This window comes from Augochlora pura, chromosome 3 (assembly GCF_028453695.1).
Source record: "Augochlora pura isolate Apur16 chromosome 3, APUR_v2.2.1, whole genome shotgun sequence".
NCBI lineage: Eukaryota > Metazoa > Arthropoda > Insecta > Hymenoptera > Halictidae > Augochlora > Augochlora pura.
Window position 1 is genome coordinate 18710355 of NC_135774.1, and position 23004 is coordinate 18733358.

At 36.8% G+C, this 23004-nt stretch overlaps 1 protein-coding gene across 1 annotated transcript in view; it reads left to right on the top strand.

Annotated features, from left to right (window-relative positions):
• Positions 1-21907, top strand: part of Dyl (transmembrane protein dusky-like) — a 38874-nt gene extending 16967 nt beyond the window's left edge. The window contains exons 3-6 of the mRNA XM_078197562.1: positions 16577-17358; positions 18985-19302; positions 20478-20802; positions 21443-21907. Of these exons, the coding sequence (XP_078053688.1) occupies positions 16577-17358; positions 18985-19302; positions 20478-20802; positions 21443-21856 (1839 nt within the window). The 3' untranslated portion in view covers positions 21857-21907. The remainder of the gene's footprint in view (positions 1-16576; positions 17359-18984; positions 19303-20477; positions 20803-21442) is intronic.
• The last annotated feature ends 1097 nt before the right edge of the window (positions 21908-23004 follow it).

Genomic DNA, 23004 nt, shown 5'->3' on the forward strand with positions numbered 1-23004 from the left:
TACAGTATACCATAGAGTTCTATGAAAAATTATTGCTGATATTAATAGAGATATTATTAGAACCATCAGAATAATCAATCTCATCGATTTTCTATTCTTTATATTACGATTATTATAATTTATAAAGATATTATTCGAAAAGGTATTCTGTTAGTCAATGCATTCGTGTTTATTTTATAACGAAACTCAATTATAGATATTATTATAGTTATATTATTTATTTATATATTTATATTTTATTATATATTTTAGATTATTTTTCGAAACTTATTTTTAATGCTCGGCAGTGCCAGTGTTAGAACAATAGAAAGATTCAGAGCAGTACGTAATATTTATACACTAGTTTATAATTGATGCGATTAAAGAAACAAATGAAGTATACCATCACTATACTCAAGATGAACATTTTTTATTTTATACACGGCCTATTTGCTACATTATAAAACTGAAAGTAATTAATTATGTCTTCTTAAAAAACGAAACCGTAAAAACAGATGTAACAGTTTTTAAAAGTTCGTATTGGATTTTAAAAGAACAAAAGTATTATATAGTTTATACGTATAATAGTTTTTGAAATTATGTATTAGATTCTAAAATAAAACAAAAGTATTACACAGTTCATTTCAAACGCAAATTGACAATGTTATTGCTCAAGGTATCTTTGAACTAGTTAGAAAATAGCTATCAGGTTAAATTAAGTAAATAAATAACTATTGGTAATAAAATCAAACAAATAGAACAGTCATTTCATTACAATTTAATTCTATATTATAACAACGATACATATATTTATTGGCAAGATTGCAATAGAAATTAATTAAAAATATTAAACCGGAAATTGATAGAAATTGTTAGCATTTCATAAAAACGAGAATCATTAAAATGATCATCATCGAGTTTGAAATATTCTGTAGAGAAAAACAGCTTTTTCCTAGAAATGCTTTTTTCTTAAACATTGTTCAACTTTTTCTTAACTCTGTGAATTATTGCAGTGCTATACTAGCAATTTATAGTCGTGTATACATAAAGTTTGATGATTAGAGTATCTCCAAAAATGCAGCCAATAGGAAGAGCCCTGCAATTGTCATGAGAGTCGACTGAAGACACGCATTAGGCCAATCTGCTGTCATAATCGAAAGTTTGCCGAGGCATTAATTATAGTTTCATGCGGCGAATATAGGAAAACGCTTTCCATTTTCATTAATGGTGTATTGCTGATCGTTGTTTATACTCCTATTATCATTGTAATGCCGCTGTTGCGCTTCTCCTGATAAACGATAATGCAACGTATGTACATTCAACTATCGTTCCCGTAAATCGCAGCCAATTTATTGATTACATTTAGATAAATGATTTCCACCACAAATTTTCGTATCATTTTATCGAATATTTTGCGTGCGAAAAAATTTGTATGCAATTATGCAATTAATTTTTTATGTTGAAGATGAAGGTGTTTTTATTGTGAACTTTATTGTACTGCAATAAGAATAAATCCTTATATGTTGAAAAATATATTCTTATATAATGAAAAATAGATGCGTAGAGAGAACCATTTTTTATTTTATAAGAATTTTGGTTTCCACTTTAATTTATCCGATTGTAGTTATTCATAATTTCATATTTTAAACAAACGTATTAAAATTTAATCCAACAATTTCGCAATGTCTGTTTAAAATTATGTGTCTAATGACTAATTTATTATTACAAGCGCAAATTGAGAGTTTAAAGAACTAACGTTGCTAATTATTAAGTTCGACACATTTTGACATTAATTATTATATTTCATTTTCCTTATTGAATAACATGTTCTTTCGTAATTAATAAGATATGATCTTGTGCAATATACTATAGCAACACACAAATTTCAAAGTGTATATTTCTTAACTACAATACATAAGTAACTATGTTCAAATACCAATACTTATTTAATTAACAATTACGGACTTCATTATTTCATAAATTGTTGTTACTAAAATATCGCGCATTTAAGAAAGTTGTTTATAATGAATGGGAATTGCACGCGATGTGGACTAATGAGAAAAATAATTATGAAAAAGCGAAAGTCGTACGAATTGCAATAATAAGTCCTCTTCAAACGTATTGTGTAAATTTATATACGGACTATGCAATCAGCTAAATAATAAAGTTACTTCATACATCCTGTCCGTATGAAATACAAAGACATTGTTAAAAATTTAGTGACACAACCTCTATGTATTTTTTAGTCGAAACAACAGTTCTATTAATTAGTGACAAGCAATCGAGACGAGAATATTAAAGAAATGAATTTATATTTACAAATAATAAATAAATACCTTGCTTATCGAGTCGTCCGGAAGTATTTACAATTACAACCTAATATTTACAGTTTTCATAAACTACCCTAAGTCCGAGCATGCACAAACAAGAGCCATAATTTAGCGACATTAACCTATCCGTGCAGAATAACGAGATTTAGCCCCAATTGCATGATTGTTGCAACCATTTTACATGGAAACGTTTTATACAGTTTTGTTAAGATTATCCCTTTGCACTCGTTTAATTATCTCAGATCAATATCCAGCAACTGCAACACATTTATTCGTGAAGTGATAACCAACGAATAAAATATATAAATGGTATATATAAATATATAAATAAAATATATAAAATGGTATATAACGTTAGAAAAAAATATAAAATGACGCAAAGTTATAAACAGATACCGTAATTAAGCAGAGTTTGGCACGAGTTTATCTGGGTATATAACTTATTAAAAAAATGTTGAATCTTGAAACTGCAATAATAAATGCGAGTCTTGTCGTGTCTCCCGAATGAAGACGTCCAATTACAGAGAATGAACTATTACATACTACATATTATATACTACTTATTACATATCTTTCAATCAGTTTGCAAGAAGTAATTTATAGTCTCAATCAGTAATAATCGTCTTATTATACCGAAATTAATATCTCTTATTGTCGTATAATTTATTACCGTGTGATAATAATAGATTCCATTAACACTTTGTAATCCCATCGATTCCTAATTAATTTTAATATACAAATTAAATTTATTCTTAAAAGCTAGAAATTAATAAAATGAAGTTACATTTCATATCTAACAAAATATTTATAATTATCTTATTACATAGAACCCCGATGTAAAAAAATCAATTCTACTTTTTTTAACATTTAAAAATTCTTATATAGTCTAAAATAGAATAGTCTATTTTAGAATATATAGTAAAACTTCTACTATATTTCATCATTTTTAATGTTAGATCAAAGTGAAAGAAATAAGATATTTTGTAATATACATCGATTCTTAAATGGTTTTTCGTTTCAAGACGGTCTCTGTCGCATTCATCGGTGCGCGGTTCCGCTGCTGACAGACTGTCCGAAAACGACAAATATTATTTCGAAGCACCGTTACCTTTCCGAACTGACAGAACCAGTGGTCATCGAATTTTCTCCGCGGCAGTCTTTCTCCCGTGTGCCGTGTATAACCGCAGACCAGCCGCGTTATCGAAAAACCCGCGACATGTAGGTACCGTCGCTCGTGCAAACTGACCCGACCCACTTTTTGCCATTATATACGGAGAAAGAGACTCTGCCGGCGGTATTGCGAGAGGTTCGCCGCGCCACCGAGGGGGGCCGAATGGGGCTTTTCTCTTCGTAAAATCTGCTATCTTATTTTTCGATAGCGGCCAAAGGAAGCGGATGGACCCGCAGGATCGTCGGGTAGCTTTCTAAACGGCTGAAACTCGGCCGCTTCGATTCGATTCTCGCTTCTGCTGCCTTTTATTTCACAGCGGACCGTTTTCTGTTTTTCCGTTCTCTCTGCCGGCCGTCCCTTTCTCGCCGATGCCACGACCTCCTCCGAGTTTTCCCATTTTCATCGACAACTCCCGGTTTAATGGACTCTCCGTCGTCGTTCCACGAGGCGCTCGCCGTGCACGCACACACAGCCACGGTTTCCGTTTCACGGCGAACGTTCTTATTTCTCGACGCGAACCGCCGCCGCCGCCGCCGTCGCCGCGCCCCGCGGACCCGGGACCGTCTAATTACGACCGAATGGCCGACGAAATCGACTGCTTGGACAATTAACGAGCGCCCTTTGTCCCCGGCCATCGGACACGTCGCCAGACGCGAACCATGGAGCACCATGATGACACTCTGGAAAAATGAAATCTGTCTTCGGCTGCGCCGCGACGCCTCCCGTTCGTTTCCGACCGGAAACTCGCGTGTTCCTCTGGCTTCTTTCATTAGTGGGACAAGGCGGAGAGCTTCGGAGGAGCGTCGAAAGTGACGCTGCGCGCCTACAGCCCGCATAGAAATTTTAGTCGTGTCAGGATTATTCGGCGTGTTCTTGTTATCTGGTTCGCGTGTTCTGACTATACATCAAGTGCCACAGAATTGTTCAACTCTTCCAGATACAGTTTCTTTCTTTCTTCCAACTTTTTACTACGTTGATTAGTTCTTCTTTGTTCTTAATGTTTCATCTATCAATAGGTTTTTAACGTTATTTTATAATCGAAGGTCGACAGCTGCGCAACTCTTGAAACATTGTTCATGAACCACGATAATTTTAATTTATAAACTATCAAATTATTTACGTTGATTTCATGTATCCGGGTTTTTCGAAATTCATGTTTTTGTATTAGTGTTACCGTCTACCTGTTTTTAGAGTAGTTAAAAAGAGATTATTATTATTATTATATTTACCCATTTCTTTGTTTTCTTTCTATATAAAATTGTGTCTGGTTATAATGAATTGTTGGGAAATAAGCAATGTTGAAAAGGATTTAAATAGCATGTAAATTTTGTATACGACAGTTTTACTCGTGTTCAACAATATTTGCCTTAAAAAGCATACTTTTCGGTTTTCATTTAATATTAACATTACTTTAGTAATCTAGTTTATCAAAAATTAAATAGTGTCAACTTTTCTGTAAATGTATTAAACACGGGCAAAAATATTTTTGTATTATTTTGTGACAACACATACGCACGTTTATTTGAAAATAAATTGTAAGGTAAAGGGTTAATGGGCTTTCTCTAATAGAAGGAGACAGTTGTTGGTTATTGTATGCATTTATTCATTTTTATTCATAGTTTTTGATATCAAAAGAATGTAATTTTTGTTCGATTTAGAAAAAATTAATAAAATTGATAATTTTACGACGCAGGTGAAGTACGTATAAGTTATTTTCTCGAAATAAATAGTTTTGCTAAGAATTCTTTCGTATTTTAGTGCTAATTTTATGCATTTATTTGGCATTGTAAAGAGCACTGTAAAAGATTTGATAAATGTCTGTTCTTTATTTGTAACATTGATAGATTTAAAATGTGTATTGTTTGTCCAAAAAGTATCCTTGACGAAAATCGATTTTTATAGTAAAAAATTATAATTATATCTTATTCCTAGCTATAGTAGATTAAAGTAAACTTTGCTGAAGATTTTTATTCTATTTTAATATATAAATTTTTTTGTAAATCTCAGCTTTATCTATTATTTCTAATATGGAAATATACAGATACGGTGTTAGGTTAGGTTCTCGTTTAAACGTCGCTAAAACAGAAAACGTTGCTGTGAGTTTATAATTATTCGCACCGTTCTAAGGAAATATTATACTTGTATATTTCCATATTAAAAATAATGAAAAGTAGAAATAGAAATTTAGGATACTTATTGATATCATTTATTAACGTGACAGTTACAGACTGCATGCAACTTTTATGTTATAAATAATGTCTAAACGAAGATTTTATAATCCTATATTTCTATATTGGATGTAATAAAAAGTAGAAAGTACAAATATTTGAAACCGTAGATACTGGAAATGTTAGAAACGATTGAAAATAATAATAGTAGATGTAATAGAACATAAAAATAGAAACAATAGACGATAGAAATATTAGAAATAATATAAAGCAGAAACATTAAAGATAATATAAAATAGAAACGATACAAATAATATGAAATAAAAACATGGCAGTACGGCACTTTGTTGTTTTCGTTTAGATATTTGTAACAATGTAAAATTTACTTCGCGTCTATAATTATACAAAGCACACTGCATACACAGAATGATTAGCGAGGTGATTAAGCTCGTCGAAAATGGACTCGCAGGGAAATCGTGCGTGTATCGATAACTGGGACTGAAAACAGAAATTATGGCAGCGTTTCACGAGGAGTTTCTTCGACAACAACTTCTTCAAGTGGAAACACCCGGGGGAGCAAGCGTATTCAATCACGGCCCGTTTTTTTCCACGACGATCGCTCTACGATTTCGTTTCACGCATCGACCGGTTCCGCGATACTTTTCTGTCCAGAAAGTCCTTAGACCAGATCGGGTGCAGGTGCAAGTAGAACAAGAAAGCGGACAGGTATGCGTACAGAGTCTGCCTGTCTATCGGTCAGGCGCGAGAACCGTGTATTTCCTGTTGATTCTGAATCGGCGTTTTCTGTCAATTCTCGCGTGACTGGAGAAACGTCGAATAACGTGAACGAAACTGCGTCTGCTAAAATGAGCCCGTGTTAGACTTTTTAGCACTGTCTTCTTTATTCTTGGTGACAAACAGAAATTTCTTTTCGCGGAGAAGAAACGTAGTCGTCTGTGTCGTAACTGCGACGAACTTGTCTCAACATAGATTCACGTATCTTTTATCCAATTCCTTTTGTCAACGTTCAGAATTTTTTAGAAAATGATAACAGCGATTTTGCACAATAAATCAGTGAATTATTTTTATAATATTATATAATAACATTTTTGAAATTGTTATCTGAAAGAAAACTCTCGAATTTCTTTTAAAGTGTATCAACGGAAAGTATATCGATGAGAATTAAGAGAAGCGTTAAATGTTTTCTTAATTATTTATAATTGCGGAAATATTAAGCGACTTTAAGGATATTTAGGCGTTGTTTTCAATTCACCGAAATTATGGTTCGGAGACCGGGAGTTTCGTTCACGTTCGCCGCGACGAAAATAATTGTTACTTTGTACAAGAGCCCGCAGGTCTAGTTATTAACAAACTGTCAATCATTCTGAGCGAAGTTAATTACCAAATTATGAATGCGATGATGGCTGAATCGATCTGGTTCGAGCATCGAATTTGATGCAGTTTATACAGCCGCGCATTCGATAAACACGCGAGTTGCACAGTTTAATTAACATTATACGTCTGTTCTGCAGAGAGCCGCGTTCTATAAATCTACTTTAACAAAAATTTTTAATGAAGTCGCGACAGCGTTCGAAGTACAGCGCTACGCTTTATTTAACATTTCATCCGGTTTTCTCGCGTTTTCATTCTAACGTTCGCACTCTAAGTAGGTGAAAGGAATTTCAAATTAGATCCGCCGTTGTAAATTGAACCAATTACGAGGTTCTAACGAAGAGTAATTGACTAGTGAAATTGGATCCGCGTTTTGCGATCGTAAATTGGAAAACACCCGCCGTATCATCATATAATTTACGGTTTCATCGTCTAACAGAATGTTGCTGAGCGGAATACGAGGTATCCGGTTGAAAAAGCAGCTTGGATTTCGTAACTTTAGTAACAGGAGCTACTGTAATTTCAGGCACTTCACTATACCTGTACAGTTAACTTCTAGCTTGGCCTATACGTGATCGCGTCACAACATTCGGTCGCATTCCTGAATTCGAAATGTTTTACTAAAAAAGTACAACCTAGCGGTATGAAAAAAGCAATATCAGAGTGCCGTTGAGGCTGTTCATGGGATGGGACACATGTTTTTATCCACAGTTTCCGGAAAATTTATTTCAAACTTCGCAATTTTACAATTTTTATTTAAAAAATTGTTTATAAGAAGCGAATTAGGAATGGGCAATTCTGTATTTTTTATTTGCAATTGAATGAGCGGTAGATGCGATATTCGGATGTAGAAATTTTTTATTTACTCATTAACATTCTTTTAGGATAAACGAGAGTAGATGTAATTTTTAAATTATAATTCCTCTTTGTAGAATATGTCGAGGATACTGAATAGCCTTAAACAAAAATTAATTGGGCTTCATCAACTAATAAAAGCTTTGAAATTAATTTTTTTGAAGTGACAATTTGCTTTCCACTTTTCTATCGATATTTAGAAGTATTTTCAGAAGTGAAATAATTGTAATTTTTAACAGAAAATTGATACGGTTCCTAATTGTGTATTACTGATACACGTTGAACAAGAGAGATGTGATAATAATTTTCAATTAGATAAAGCTTCGGTAATTATTTAAAATTACATATGCTAGTACATGTAAATATTAGGTCTACCGGAAAGTTCTGTCTGTTCTTGATGTGACAGAAAATAATAAATCTTATATGCCTTTAATAATATTTGTTATACTGTATAGTTTCCATCTTTACTTATGTTCTCTTGCCAGCGTGATTAAAATTTCTAAATATTCTTTTTGAAGAATATATCAAGAATGTGAACTTGAAATAACATCATCGACATAACTTTCTGGTAGACCTAATATAAATCAAGCGAGAGTACATACATAAAAATTGTTTCGAGTAACATAACCTATACATTTAATTATTACATTTAATAGTAATAACAGATATCATTAAAATCACATTTTAAAATGGTTTAGAATAAAAAATTTGTTCGATCTATACAATTTCATCTAATTTTGAAACTTTTGTTTAACCAGTTTACAACGAATAACCGTCGTCCAGTAACCATATGCCACTCAAAACCATAGAGAATTAAAAATTAAAAGTGAAAGACACTGTTTCACAATCTCCATTCGATAGAAAGTCTCAAGAAAATTAAGTTCCCTACCTACGCTAACAATAATTAAGAAACAATAATTTTTCCCTTTACATACAGTGTAAAATCTGGAACAAAATTGAGTACCTTTCGCAATTTCCATTCAACTGAAACTTTAGGGAAAAATGGAGTTCTATATAATTCCATTACAAGTCCGCGAACAGCTTTTAAAAAAAAAACGGCGCCTAATATTTCCGGAAAATCGATAACGGAACAATGGTGGTGCACCAATGGTAGTGCCATAGCGGTGTCATCGTCGCAATGCTTCCCATAATCCCGGCGTTTCGTGTGCGACGCTTAATTTCGAGCGTGAAATCGGCGGCAACAAGTTGATTTACAGAGAGTATAATTCGGTCGTGTGCGTATGTCAATCGCGTTAACCTGAAATGTAAAATCCGTGGGCGTTGGTCAGCACCGTCGACGTCCGCAATATGCGTGGACCGATCGATTTGCACCGTAGACCGGACCGTCTGTTGTGCAGTAACAGTACCTGTGTTTTCGGTTGCTTTTAATCGAGTCAGTTAGCCGTATTAATACGAATTCTGTGCCGTGTAATTGACGCCGGCCGTGCGTCGGTTTCGATTTGTGACTCGCATGCGTTATAACCGGCCGCCTGTCGCTTAGAGCGCCGTACACGAATATCGTGCGAGCCGGTAGGAATCGGACCGCGGTAACCGAAACACGCCGAAAAACTGATTATTCGTTATAATTAAACCGCTCTACTTTATCGCAGACGGCTCGATACTCGAAAATATAATAAGCCAGGAAACGCGATCGCCGCCGCCCATTCTTCAATCGACCTGCGACACGATAATTAACTGTTCGATACGAGAAACAGGTATGTACCGCGGAATCATCGTTGCGAACGGCAAATTTTCATATCTTGTCGCGATTTTTGTTCGCGTCCAATTTATGTTTCGCTTTATAACGCTCGTTAACCGCGATGAAGATTTTAATGAGAGACTTTGGGAAATATTAATTAGGGAGCGAGAACGTTAAATAATTTCGCCTGTTTCACGTCAGACCGACCGAGCCCCGAACGTCGGCTATTGTGCATTGTTCTGTAACAATGACAAGATTTATTCGAACATTGTACGTGTTCTATTGCATAGTTAGCGACGAAAATTTGTAGATGTAAATGTAAATATTTGTGACGAAACTGGGTAGTGCGTACACAGACATAAACGTCGGATGAATTTTAAAATGTCTCCTTGTTATCAACTCATTAAATTGATTAACTAACGAAACGAATGTTTGATTTCTGCATTTCGCGATTGATACAGAAATTTTTGCGTAAAGATTCACGGTTTAATTGCAAAATGTAATAAATAGATTGCGGATTTTATGCACTTGTGACAATAATTAAATAAATGAAACTAAATGTTTATTTCGCGTAATGATCAGCCGTCTAAATATACAAACAGAACTGTATAAAAGTATAACAATAATGAGTAGCTGACACATAAAATCGCGAAAACAATTTAATAATATCATTACCTTATTTTCAACGTGCAAAATGATTAGCACGAACCATTTATTTAATTTTCGTTTTCTAAAATCATTTAATATTAAAGAATACACGAATCGATCGATTCTCCTCACGCGAACCCATGTATAATCTCAGTAACCGCGAAAGGAGATGCAAGCAATCAATTTCGACTGGTTCGATAGCCCCGGCGTTAATTATTTCCATCGACGAGCCATTCAAGGAGAAAGTGCAATAAAACTGACAAAATCGATACCGGCGATCTACGAGGATCCAATTAGAGCGCTCCACGGCACAGCGCCAATTACATGTTATTTCGATGATTTTTACATCCTTTCCATTTCGGCGCGCTGCATATCGATTCGATGGGGCGCCGCGCGGATCGCCAAGGTCGAGCCGACTCGGCCAATTCGCATTACAATTCCACGGAATCTCGAGCACCGTAACTCGCGTTCGATTCGCATTCCGAATCCCGCTCGGTTTCGTGCTTAATGCAAGCTGCTTCTGCACACCGTCCCGCGGAACGAGGATCTAGAGGAAGACGGAAATAAAGTGCAGCGCGAGTCGCACGCTCGCCCCGCTGTTTTATCGCTTCTCTCCAATTAAATGGCGCGAGAATGCGCGTTAAAACTCGAGTATTTTTGTCATTAACTATATTCGCGAGACGTGCGATTAAGTCTTTCAGAGTAGCACGTGCAAATTAAAAACGAAGCTGCCGGAATTGATATAAATCGTTGCTCGTATGCGTTTGGATGCGTGTCGACAAACGTCTGTTTTGTATCAAAGTTTAATTGCGTAAAAATAACAGCCTCCGTTTGACAACATTAATCTTTTTAGATTATAATGTTAAGCGAATAACAATTGTACAGTTTTATAATGTTAACGCTAGAACTACCGAGCCTTGAACTCGCATATCATGTTATAACAATGATAAGATTGAATTTATTTGGACTTCGTACAACTTCCGTTGTAACGCATTCTTAAAAGTTTATCTAAAAATTTATTATACATGCATCTTTATAATTTCTTGAATTGTAAAAGGAACAATCAGAAACAGCGATATTATGATAATTTTTATGTTAATTCGACGATCCATTACAAATAGAACCAAAGTGCATGAAGTAATTCAAGACTTATGCCAACTGATACTTAATACTAATGCCAGCAGAAAATACAAAGTCATACTTCCACGACTCCGAACAGAGGATGTATGATTATTTAATGGAAAGGACAGAAGCTCTTACTGCACTCTATGTAATATACCGTAGCATATCTGCAAACCCAGATGATTCCACAACTAGAGGAAGAAACTTATGGCAGAAACAGGATCATTGCAGGATCATATAGAAAAAGATCTCCAATTGGTGAAAGGAAACTAGGTTATACAACCCAATGTAAACATAGCATCGTTGTTAATTACTTAGTAGATGCGACGCAAAGCCAGGAAAGAGAGAAAACTCATATTAATTCCAAGAACTTTGCTTAACCATTGCGTGAAACTTATAGTATTGTAAATTAGGTGAAACTGGTTCAGTGTCACATATTCGTAGGGATATAATATTATTATAATATAATATTAATATAATATTATCATTATGCAATATTAATACATGTGTATAATACAATTTTAATATATACAACGGAATTTTCTCTATGATTAATATTTGCAACAAATACGCCGCGACGTGGTCCATTAACTGTTGCAGAACTTTTAATCAACTTACGACGTTGTAATTGATTGTAAACGCGCGCAGTAACCTAAATATAAATACAAAAATTCAAATAAACACTGTTATTTCTTCCATAACTTTAATACGTTTTACCAATTTAATTAATATCGTACAATCTTAACAATCTATTAAAATCTCGTGAATTCTGTTCGAAAGAATTGCAATAATTTTTCATAGCATCTTTATGAACTTCTGACTTTTGCATATTTGATTCTATCAAATAAATAAATAATTAAATGTGAATACAAAACTGTGATACATCGTAAACGATCAAAAGAAAGTTAATCATTCCTGAAAATAAACAGATGGCACGGTTGTTGTTTGCTGCACAGTGACTGGTTCAGCTGCTCTAGCCACGTCTAAGAGAAACCTGAATTTCCAAGGCATTCGAATTCCTATCCGGAAATATTATAAATATTCCTATCTATAAATATTACGTGAAACCGAGACTCGGCTTAGCTGTATTTATGTCCTCCCTAATCGTCGTCCGCGGTGCCTCTAAAGAGAGCGCGACGCCGACGGTTTCGTTCCGTGGTCGTCGTCGTAAAATGAAAACGAAAAAGGATAGAAGAAAAATGGAGCAGGAAACGTAGGAACGTTGTTGGGGGGGGGGGGGGGGGAGAAAAAAAAAAAACGCGGCGGCGACAAAGCGTTTCTCATTTTCCGGTGCCGTCTTGCGAGTCCATAATTTTCGGTTGGCTCGCCGTTACGACTCTTACCGGCGGGGGGGAGGGGGGGCTTTCGAAATGCAGCCGGTTGAATTGCCTGTCCGCATACGTGCAGAGGGCTTTGAAAAGGGCACTCGACGATCGTGAACTCGTACGTTCTCCGTTAAAGCCTGACTTGTCGGGGATTCCTTTCTATTAAATTCAGATCCGATTGCGACATCGTTCGTCAACGTCCCCGCGCCGCTCCCGGGCACTCCGAGTTTCTGGGCGGCGCTTTGGAAACGGAACGAGCCGCGAAACTGCGGCATTTAATTACGGAACAGTCGAATTTTTTGTCAATCTATATGCACGTTACTTCCTACGTTCTTGAATGTCCCCTCTTGTATCTTTGAACAAATGAACGGAGTAATTAGAATCGAGTGCGACGAACTGGTCCTTCGACTTTCATTTACTCCCACAGAGTTAACCCTTTGCACTCGAAGCCATTTTAACTGTAAGTCTAAAACAATTTTTCTGAGTTACAGTATTTCTATTTTCTACGACAAAGTTCGCTTTATGTATATTAGAAGTTTAACCATTTTTTTAGATCTGTACTTTGATAATATGTATTATTTTAAAATATTATTTCTAATCGTGTTATAACAATTTTAGTGGTGCTTTAGAGTCACCACTCAAGTGCAAAGGGTTAAGAGGTCTTGAAAAGTGAACGCCAATAATTTCGGTAGAAGTAGATACATTGTATATAATTTCTGTTAATCATCTAGGAATAATCCCACCCAGGTAGGAAATAATCGATCATATTTTAGAAAACAGTAAAGGATGGATAAATATTTTGAATTTTAATTTGTTTTATCGTAGCTTCTCGGAGACTGAAAATTGAAGTTTTTCGAGAGTTAGGTACTATACCGGTGTTTGTTTCCATATTGTCGTGCCGTTATGGCTATTTGAAAAATCGGTTTTAATACCGGAATGGAACTGGAATATACATATGTGTATCGGTATGGGACTATACCGTTCAAAATACGGAAATATTTACCGCTGTAATACCGGTATGAGCTTTAGGTTTGTTACGACGTTAGAATAATCGATTACACCATAACAACGTGACTGATGATCGCAGTCAGGGTTGGGAATTATTCGAATAACATTTTATTTGAATAACATTTCGAATAAAATTTTATTCAAATACATACTCAAATAAATTATTCGAAGTATTAAAAAGGTGATATAAATTTATTCGTGGTATTATTCGAAGAATTGTATCAGTGTCCACACTCAATTATGTTTCTATGATTTTTGCATAAATGTAGTTTATTATATGCCCAATGTTTGCAAAACTGTTATTAAAAATCTATGAGAACGATCTAACGTTGCAAACTAATAAAAACGTTTTAACATTAGAATCAACAGCACATGATATGACAATTTCGTATTTACTGCGCGTCTTTATTTTCAAATTGGAAATTGAAAAAGTCCAGGTAAACAATTAACATGAGTACAGAAACAATGCCCTGTTATTAGAAAGCAAACGAACATATTTTTCATTTATTTGAAATATGTATGGTGTAATTGCTTCCATGTACAATTAAAATATATATATTAAGATATATGTTTCAATCGTAAGAATTTTAATTTGTTTTATCAAATCATCTCGTCTATATTTGCACGATTTTCACATAATTCTATTCATCGCATACTTCATTTTTATAAAACTTTCATTAAGAAAAATATGAAAATTATAAAATCTTGCAAATTAACAAAACACAGTATATATTATTAATATAATTAAGAGCACATTATTTATAATTTTGTATTCATTTTACCCTTTGCCGTGTTGAATTGAAATTTAGCGAAAACAATTGACGCAAAGCGTATAAATAATTTCTTGTTATTAGGAAACTAGGGAATATATCGAGGGGCAGAGTGGCCTGTTTGAATCATAGCCGGCAAATCATTATACTCTTCGGTGTGGTTTCATGGTTTGCGAATTACGAATTCAGATGCATTTAATCTAAACATAATTAAACCGCGCGCAACAATTGTATAGATGCTTCCCAGCGGAAGTGTGCTGCAATTATTGTAATATTTCTCAAATTATTACCGTAGCCATAATCGTTTTCGGCCATCCTGAACAGCCCGGCACCGCAAAAGCGACCACAACTATTTTGAGCTTGACTCGACTCTCGGGCCACGATCGATTGTTGTTAGCCATAGTGGTAAATGCACATCATTTGTTCCCGCTGGGCTTTAGAAATTTAAATAGGTGGTCATCTTGTCATCGATGGATAACATCGTTCGCAGCAAAATTAATTTACAAATACTTTATTTAAGCAGTTTTTTTAAATGCTTATGATTATGCTGTAGTAAATATTAATGATCCTTTTATTTTTATATCTTAATTATAAACTAACTCGAAAAGACATTTATGCAGTTGGAGGAAAAATTATTCAATAAACATATAATTTTATTTATTATATGTAGTATACTTTCTTGACATGAATAGTCTGCATGATTTCTTTTTTTTAAACGATGCAGTAAACGTTATATTACATTATTATATAATATTTTTCATATAAAGTGTTTTACATAAAAAAGCTACATAAAAATACCAAAATAAAACACTATAAGACAAGAAATTAATCTGTGTATATAATAAACGTTCATCGTTGTATTATTTTTTATTAGAATTCTTACATTGTTAATTAATACATTTCCTGTTAAACTGCGTTTGACGAATTGTCATTACCACGTTATGTTTCTCTAAAATGGTGTATGGCTTATTATACCTGCGAAATTTCTCTACTTTTAAATATAAAGTAAGTAAACGAGTGAATTTATTTTATAATGAAAAATTGCAAGAAAAATAAAGAAATAAAGTAGCGAAACAGAATCCATTTGATATAGAAACGAGTTTCAGCATGCACTGAAAATTGCGCAGATGGTACGGGACGTGTTCACGCGAGTGTGAAGAATAAGTGGTCAGAACTATAAACAATACAATGGAACTTTGTTCACCTGAACTCGCGTTACTTCCAATTATGTGAACACCTACTGTTACCAACTGAGGAACGAATGAAGCGTTTGGTTAAATCTATTTATCTGTATACGAACTCCTGTTACTCGAACGGAAAAGTTAGAAGAAATTCAATAAACAGAATTAATAAATTAAATAAACAGACTCTCATCATGTGAACTCACTCGTCCATATAATTGGTTGTTTCTCGCCGAATTCATGCAAATAGAATTCTACTGTACATTGAAAATGAAAACTTTGGTATGCGTTGTTCTTCCTTGTAACCATAGATAACCTTGTAATGGTTGTTATTAGGTTATTATTATTTCATACTTGAATTTCGAAGCAGTATATAATGCCGCGTGTAGTTCGAAGGCCTCCTTTCATTCAGATTCATTCTCTTTTAACGTTCACTAACTTTATTTTCTTAAGACGTTTAATTTTCTATCAAGCTCCGAACGTTGATGTTCAACTAAAGCATTATACACTAGGTTCTTTCGATCAAGTGCATAACAGAATTCGATATAGTAATTTATGTATAGTAGCATTCGATCGAATGGTATCGAAATTTAAATCTGACGACAGAGATTTGCCGGATCTAATAGATCATCGAATTATGTCACTTATAAGTTGAAAGCGATCCAAGCTTAACGATTGACCTGTGCATATTCTTAAGATAGTCACCAGATGGTAAACTCTATCAGATAATGAAGGAGAAAATTACATTTTGAATTAAAATTTAAAAATTTACATGGAACGATAATAAGAACAAGATAAAGATAAGTTCGTTAAGATAAAAAGACAACTCCTGACACGTTTGACAAAGATTTGCGATCTACTTTTTGCTAGCCCGTTTATCGACAGTCGAATGTGTGAAATACTAATAAACACCGATTTGATGTTACAGAGAGTGCACTGCCAAGCGCCATTGGTAGACAGCAGTGCCTTGCCATTGGAGCACCGATCGGTGTACGGGGCTCCGGCACAGTATGGTCCGCCGGCAACCCACGGCGCCGAAGAGAATTGGCCGCTCGCGTCCCCGGACACGCCGCAAATCAAGCATCTGCAGGTGCAATGCGAGAAGACGCACATGCGAGTGAACATCGAATTCGACCGTCCCTTCTACGGGATGATATTCAGCAAGGGCTTCTACTCGGATCCGCACTGTGTCCACCTGAAGCCCGGCACAGGCCATCTCAGCGCGACGTTCGAGATCTTCTTGAACTCGTGCGGGATGAGCTCCTCGGCGAATCACAATGTGGCGGCTTACGGCGCCCCGACGCCGTCCGGCAGCTACGTGGAGAACACGATAATCGTGCAATATGACCCGTACGTGCAGGAGGTCTGGGATCAGGCGAGGAAACTGCGGTGCACGTGGTACGACTTCTACGAGAAAGCGGTGACATTCAGGCCGTTCCAAGTCGATATGCTGCACGCGGTCACCGCAAACTTCCTCGGCGACAACCTGCAGTGCTGGATGCAGATACAGGTCGGCAAGGGACCCTGGGCCAGCGAGGTGTCCGGTATAGTTAAGATCGGGCAGACCATGACCATGGTGTTGGCCATCAAGGACGATGAGAACAAATTCGACATGCTCGTGAGGAACTGCGTCGCTCACGACGGAAAGAGGGCACCGATTCAGCTGGTCGATCAGTATGGATGCGTCGTTAGGCCGAAGATTATGTCCAGGTAAGCGAAATCGAGGACGTTTTATTAGAAAGTCTTATTTTTTATCGGTCTGTCGATGTGCATTTGCCGGGGGACCGATGATGTTCGAGATATTAGAGGAACGCGGTAGAAACTCTGTTATCCTAGCGCGTGTCACTCGTAGTCAGCTCCATTTAAAGTAACTCGTGTTCAATACGATTTACTGTTTATTTTAAAAACGATTTACTGTCCGTGTTAAAAACGATTTACTGCCCGTGTTAAAAGCGATTTACTGTCCATGTTAAAAACGATTTACCGTTCATGTTAAGAAAAATTAAATCCGGCACTGCAATTAAGTAATCGTTTTATTAGCCGAACATTCGTGTCACTTTATTTAACCCGAATAAACAAGATTCCACCTTGGTTATCCTGAAAAACTTGCTTCGTCGGGATTGAATGATGTATAGTCGCAACTTCTACTACTTACAGTGTTTATGAAAATCTGTACTAATAATGTGCGCGTCACGTAGACTTAACCCTTTCGAGTGCAGGATGTATCCGGCGTCCATGCGATGACCGGTATAAATAACAGAATTTTATATAAGTATCTTTTAATATTAAAGCTACAAGCAACACTTTTTGTTAAAAAAACATTGTCTTATCAAGCACAGTTTTTAATTAACGCTTAGGAAAATCAGTACAGTGAAAGTGTCACGGTGGACAGAGCGCTCGTACCGAAAGGGTTAAAGAATGCGTATCTTCGAAAGGCGTACTATAGTACAATGAGTTTAAGCTTCTCACATGAAAGGATATAATAATTAATATAAAAGTACAGAAAAGAGTAAAATTGTTGTGCAGGTTTCCATGTGGGCTCCGATAAGATCGTAATTGGACTAGAGACTTATAAGCAAAAAAAGATTGTTGAAATTGACTGTGAGCAAGGAAAGTTATATAAATTGAATTTTTTTAAAATAATTTTGATAAGTTCTAAGATTTGTATCTACTCAATTTTGTTGCGAATGAATAAAATCCTGTGATAAGTAAAAAATTTACATAAACGCGAAGCATCGTAGGGGGTTAAACATATTTGTAATTTTAATTTAGTACCTTGAATTCAGCGTATTGACAATGATAAATGATCTTTTGATAGAACCGATTACGTCTAATTATCCGCTTCTATAACTAACACGAAATTGTTTAAAGCCGCACACTATCGTAACATTGGCAGTTAAATCGAGATTGTACTTACTATACAGGGTGTCTTAAAAATGTCCTAAAATCCAAAAAATTGAGATACCTGAGATCATTTCAAGCGAATTTTTCCTTTACAAAAATTTTCTACGAGGCGTCGTTAACGAGTTATTGATGAAAAAAATTGACCAATGAGGGGCGAGCTTTGTTGGCGCCGGGCGAGCTACATTGGTGTTAGGCGAGCTTCGCTAGCGCCTCTCATTGGTCAACGTTCTTTGTTAATAACTCATTAACGACGCCTCGTAGAAAATTTTTGTAAAGGAAAAATTCGCTGGGAATGATCTCAGGTATCCATTTGCGGATTGTTAGACACCCTTGAAACACCCTATAGTATAAAAACCAAAGAATTTGGACGAACACATTTTTAAAATAATATGTCGATAGAGAAAGATTAACAAGTTTCGAAACTTTTCGCAGGTTCCAGAAGATAAAGAACTTCGGACCAAGCGCTTCCGTCGTCAGCTTCGCATACTTCCAAGCCTTCAAGTTCCCCGACAGCATGAACGTTCACTTCCAGTGTGTTATCCAAGTCTGTCGCTACAATTGTCCGGAACCTAAGTGCGGACATCCTGGTCTAGAATACGGTGCTCCGGCTGCTGGTTTGAGCCAGGAATACGGCGCGGCGGTGCACCAGAGTCTTGGATCGGAGTACGGTGCACCCCCGGTACCTGAATACGGAGTCCCACCCGCATTCGCGGATCCTAGGCATCCTAGTGGACCTGCCGGAGCTTACAGGTGAGATACGAAAGTGAATTTCGTGTTTGAGTCGAGCATTAAGTTGATTTTAACACAGTGACTGAATGTTTCTTAATCGTATGTCGTCTTTTTATTGGTCGTGTTTGTTAATTATTAGACCTGCGAATATCGTAATAATATTATCATATTATATTAATATCGTAATATAATATTCTGATCTGAATTTTATTTATTTACTAAATTTCGACGTTACTAATTCTAGAACTGCGATTAGGATTTCGATTAAAGGATTCTCTCCTTTATTATAGATTTACTGTTCTGTCGCGGTTATACGTCTTTATTAACATTGCATGTACTTTTATTAACCTTAGAGAGTCTTGATGAGAAATTGCCTCAGCATCATTACTGATGATTTCAAGTGATGACTTTATATCAAATTAACTCCGTATCATCAACGATACTACCATTCATATGGAATTAGTTTGACATCAAGTCATCATTATTAATACGAAGTCGATATGACGTTACCACTAATGATATTGAAACATTGGCCATAACTTGGAGGTTAGATGATAGAATACATTCAAAATGATTGACATAAATTCTTTAAATCTTTATATAACGTTGTTTCAAATTATATTTACGTAGTGATTATTTAGATATTGATTACGACTTATTCTTTCTTTTAATGTCTTCTGAATTAATACGTAGCACGATATTTTTCATACTATATTTATCACAATTGCACGTGTATATAAGCTACTTCATAGAATGAAAGAAACATTGATTCATTGTGCTCTGTAGTAACGTCAAACTTTGTAATATTTTAGACTTTTGGTAAAACTGAATAACGCTAAATCATACGCTTTGAAAGAATATAGTGAACAATGAATTTTGGCAAATCTTGTTCATATGATTTCCTTGTTGCATAACTATAGCACCGTGACTAATTATAATATAACAATAATGAACGTAATATTACAATTATCTTACAGTCAGCAAATTATCATAAATTGTACAATTATCGTAAATAAGCCTAAGCGATACGTATGATTCACTATGCTTCGTGAACTGTTACGAAAAATGTTCCTGCTGAAAAACTCGGAACATTTGATAGTTTCTATGACGCTGTAGTTATGTAGCCCGCTACGGCATTCGGTATGTCAGAAGTTCAATTTTATTCCGAATACAAAGTCAATATTGTCCGCCAACAGCGAGCCGAATCCGGACGTAGTACCAGCCCCACAAGCGCAAACCTCATCCTCCTCACCCAGTTCGACGCCGGGTGACGCGACGGCCAGCAGCTCGCCACAAAGTCCGCAGGATAACATTCACCTTCCTCCACCTCCTCTTCCTGGCCACCCGGCAGCGGCCTACCAGACCGTGAAGAGAAAGGGAACCGCCGGTTCCGAGGAGCTCGAGGGTAACCTAGCCACCCTCGGAGGTCGGCCGAGGTCGGTTGAAGGTTTTCCAGCCGAGCTTAGGGGTGCCAGAAGGCGAAGGTCCGACAGCCATGAACACCTGGAAGATGATGATTCCGTAAGTAATCAATAACCTTTTTCCAATAAATATCACTTTTGTGAAAAATATCGCTTCTCCGATAAATATCCATAGTACCAGTAAATACCCGTACTTCCAATAAATCTCCAAACTACTGTCATCCGAATACCATCCTCCAATGCCGTAGTTCCTCCTTTTCCAACTTTTTCCGTGAAAAATATCGATAGTCACACGCATGTATGTATGTTTTCGTTATCGATGCTGTTGTCTTTCAAATGATTCACGGTTTCTGGGATTCTTCATAAAACTCAATATCGGCGAATCTTTAAGTTGGATGAAAAACACCAATTAAAAGTATCCAGGAGAGATGATGTTATTCAATGTTACATATTGACGTAACGAGGTATATTATATACATAATGTAACGAGGCATATTAATCATCTTTTGGGTTCACGTTGATATACACTTCAAAAGTTAATGTCTCCGCTAAAGCTACAAATTATTGCGGTCTAAGAGCAGCTTATGATAGTGTTGCACAATTCGATTCGAAGATAGTAGAACTGGTCCGAAGAGAAGGATCCAATATATCTCCTCCGCCATTTCCCATCACACATCATGAGTAGTAGGATCTCGTAAAATCGTACGAGCGAAATCTGACGAGCCATGTACCGTTTCCAGAATATCTACCGAACCGTGACCCTCGTCTCGAGCCACATGCTGTTCAAGCGAGCGGCGCAGGAGATGACGGACGTAAACACCTCGAGGACGATCCAGGTGGTGGCACCCGGAGACGTGAACTTCGCTCTGGGCACGACGAACACCAGCAACGACACCACGGTGGTCATCCAGAACGCTAGCGCGTCGTCGGACCCGGAGACGATCTGTATGAGCCTGCCAGGCTTCGTAGGAGGTCTGGTGATGCTCCTGCTGGTGGTGGTGGTGGCCTCGTTGGTGGCCGCGTTCCTGTTCGTCAGGGTGCGGGCCGTCGACCGGAAGAACATCAACATGACCGGCAGCAGCTTCGTGCATCCGACGTACGCGCCGGACACTGGCGTCGTGCACAATCCGGAATTCGTGAAGGTGGCCAACTGAGAGAGGGCCGCGGATCAAATAGACAACCGAACGGAAGCTCAGCCAGAGGAAAGCGAAGACGTCTCGTGGCCGGACCCGTGTGTGCCGGGACGTTTAATTCGCGCGCCCGTGTCACCTCGAACATTCTTCTCGTTCTTGTCTCGTCATCGATCCCCGATCCCGTTCACCGGGATCCAGTCTGTTTTTACAAATTTCTCGCCGTCTCGCCGCGCGGAAACAAGCACTGGCTTTTCGTTCGATCGACGAAAGCCGCGCTCGAGGGAACGAAAGAACGAGCAGAATGTTCGAGCACCGTGTAAATAAGTGCCCTAGAAACGCGACTCTATAGGAGAGAGAACAAGAGAAAAAGGAGGACGAATCAAAGAACGACGTCGTCGGAGCACGTTCCGCCCAGCGTCGCCCGCGTTCCTCGATCCTTTCACTGTTATGTGGGCCAGCGCGCGTATCATCGTACCCTTCGAAACGACATGCACTTTTATCTCGATCGATACATTCGACGGTACCTCGTTGTGGGCTGGATGGGTCGGTAATTAGGCGATCGTTTCCGTTTTGACACAAGATAGATATCCAATTGACTCCTAACTCGCTACTTTCGAGTAACACGAGTCGAATGGACTGCTATTATGACGTCAAATATCCTCTTTGGAAACTAAGGAGTAGGTCTGATATTCTAGGAGTAGGTCGGATGCTTTATTGTAATTGCAAACAGCTGGCTCTTGAAATTTGCTGTTACATTATGAACAATTTTCGTATCCATCTAGGTCATACAAACATTGAACATACTACAAGAATTTTCAATGAACCTTGGTTATATCCTTCTGTTGTAATTTCTTTGCTTTAATATTTGCGACTCACGAATCGGCATTCAAGACTACCCGGAGGCAACACCAACAAACTACCAGTTTTAAAGTGTTGCTACAAGATGAAGAAGTTCTGTCATTGGTCTAGCCCTACGAAAATTCAATCTGATCACTAGCATATGCGAATAAATCCGAAGAATTGTACTCCAGTTGTGCCCTCTAATAATTTATTAGCTTGAACGTCAACAAGTTAAGGGATTACAATTAGAGCCATATAACTGGCAAGTTTCGCCATTGACCTAGGTCCTACGAAAATTAAACCAGTTTAATTACGCTGATCTGTACTTT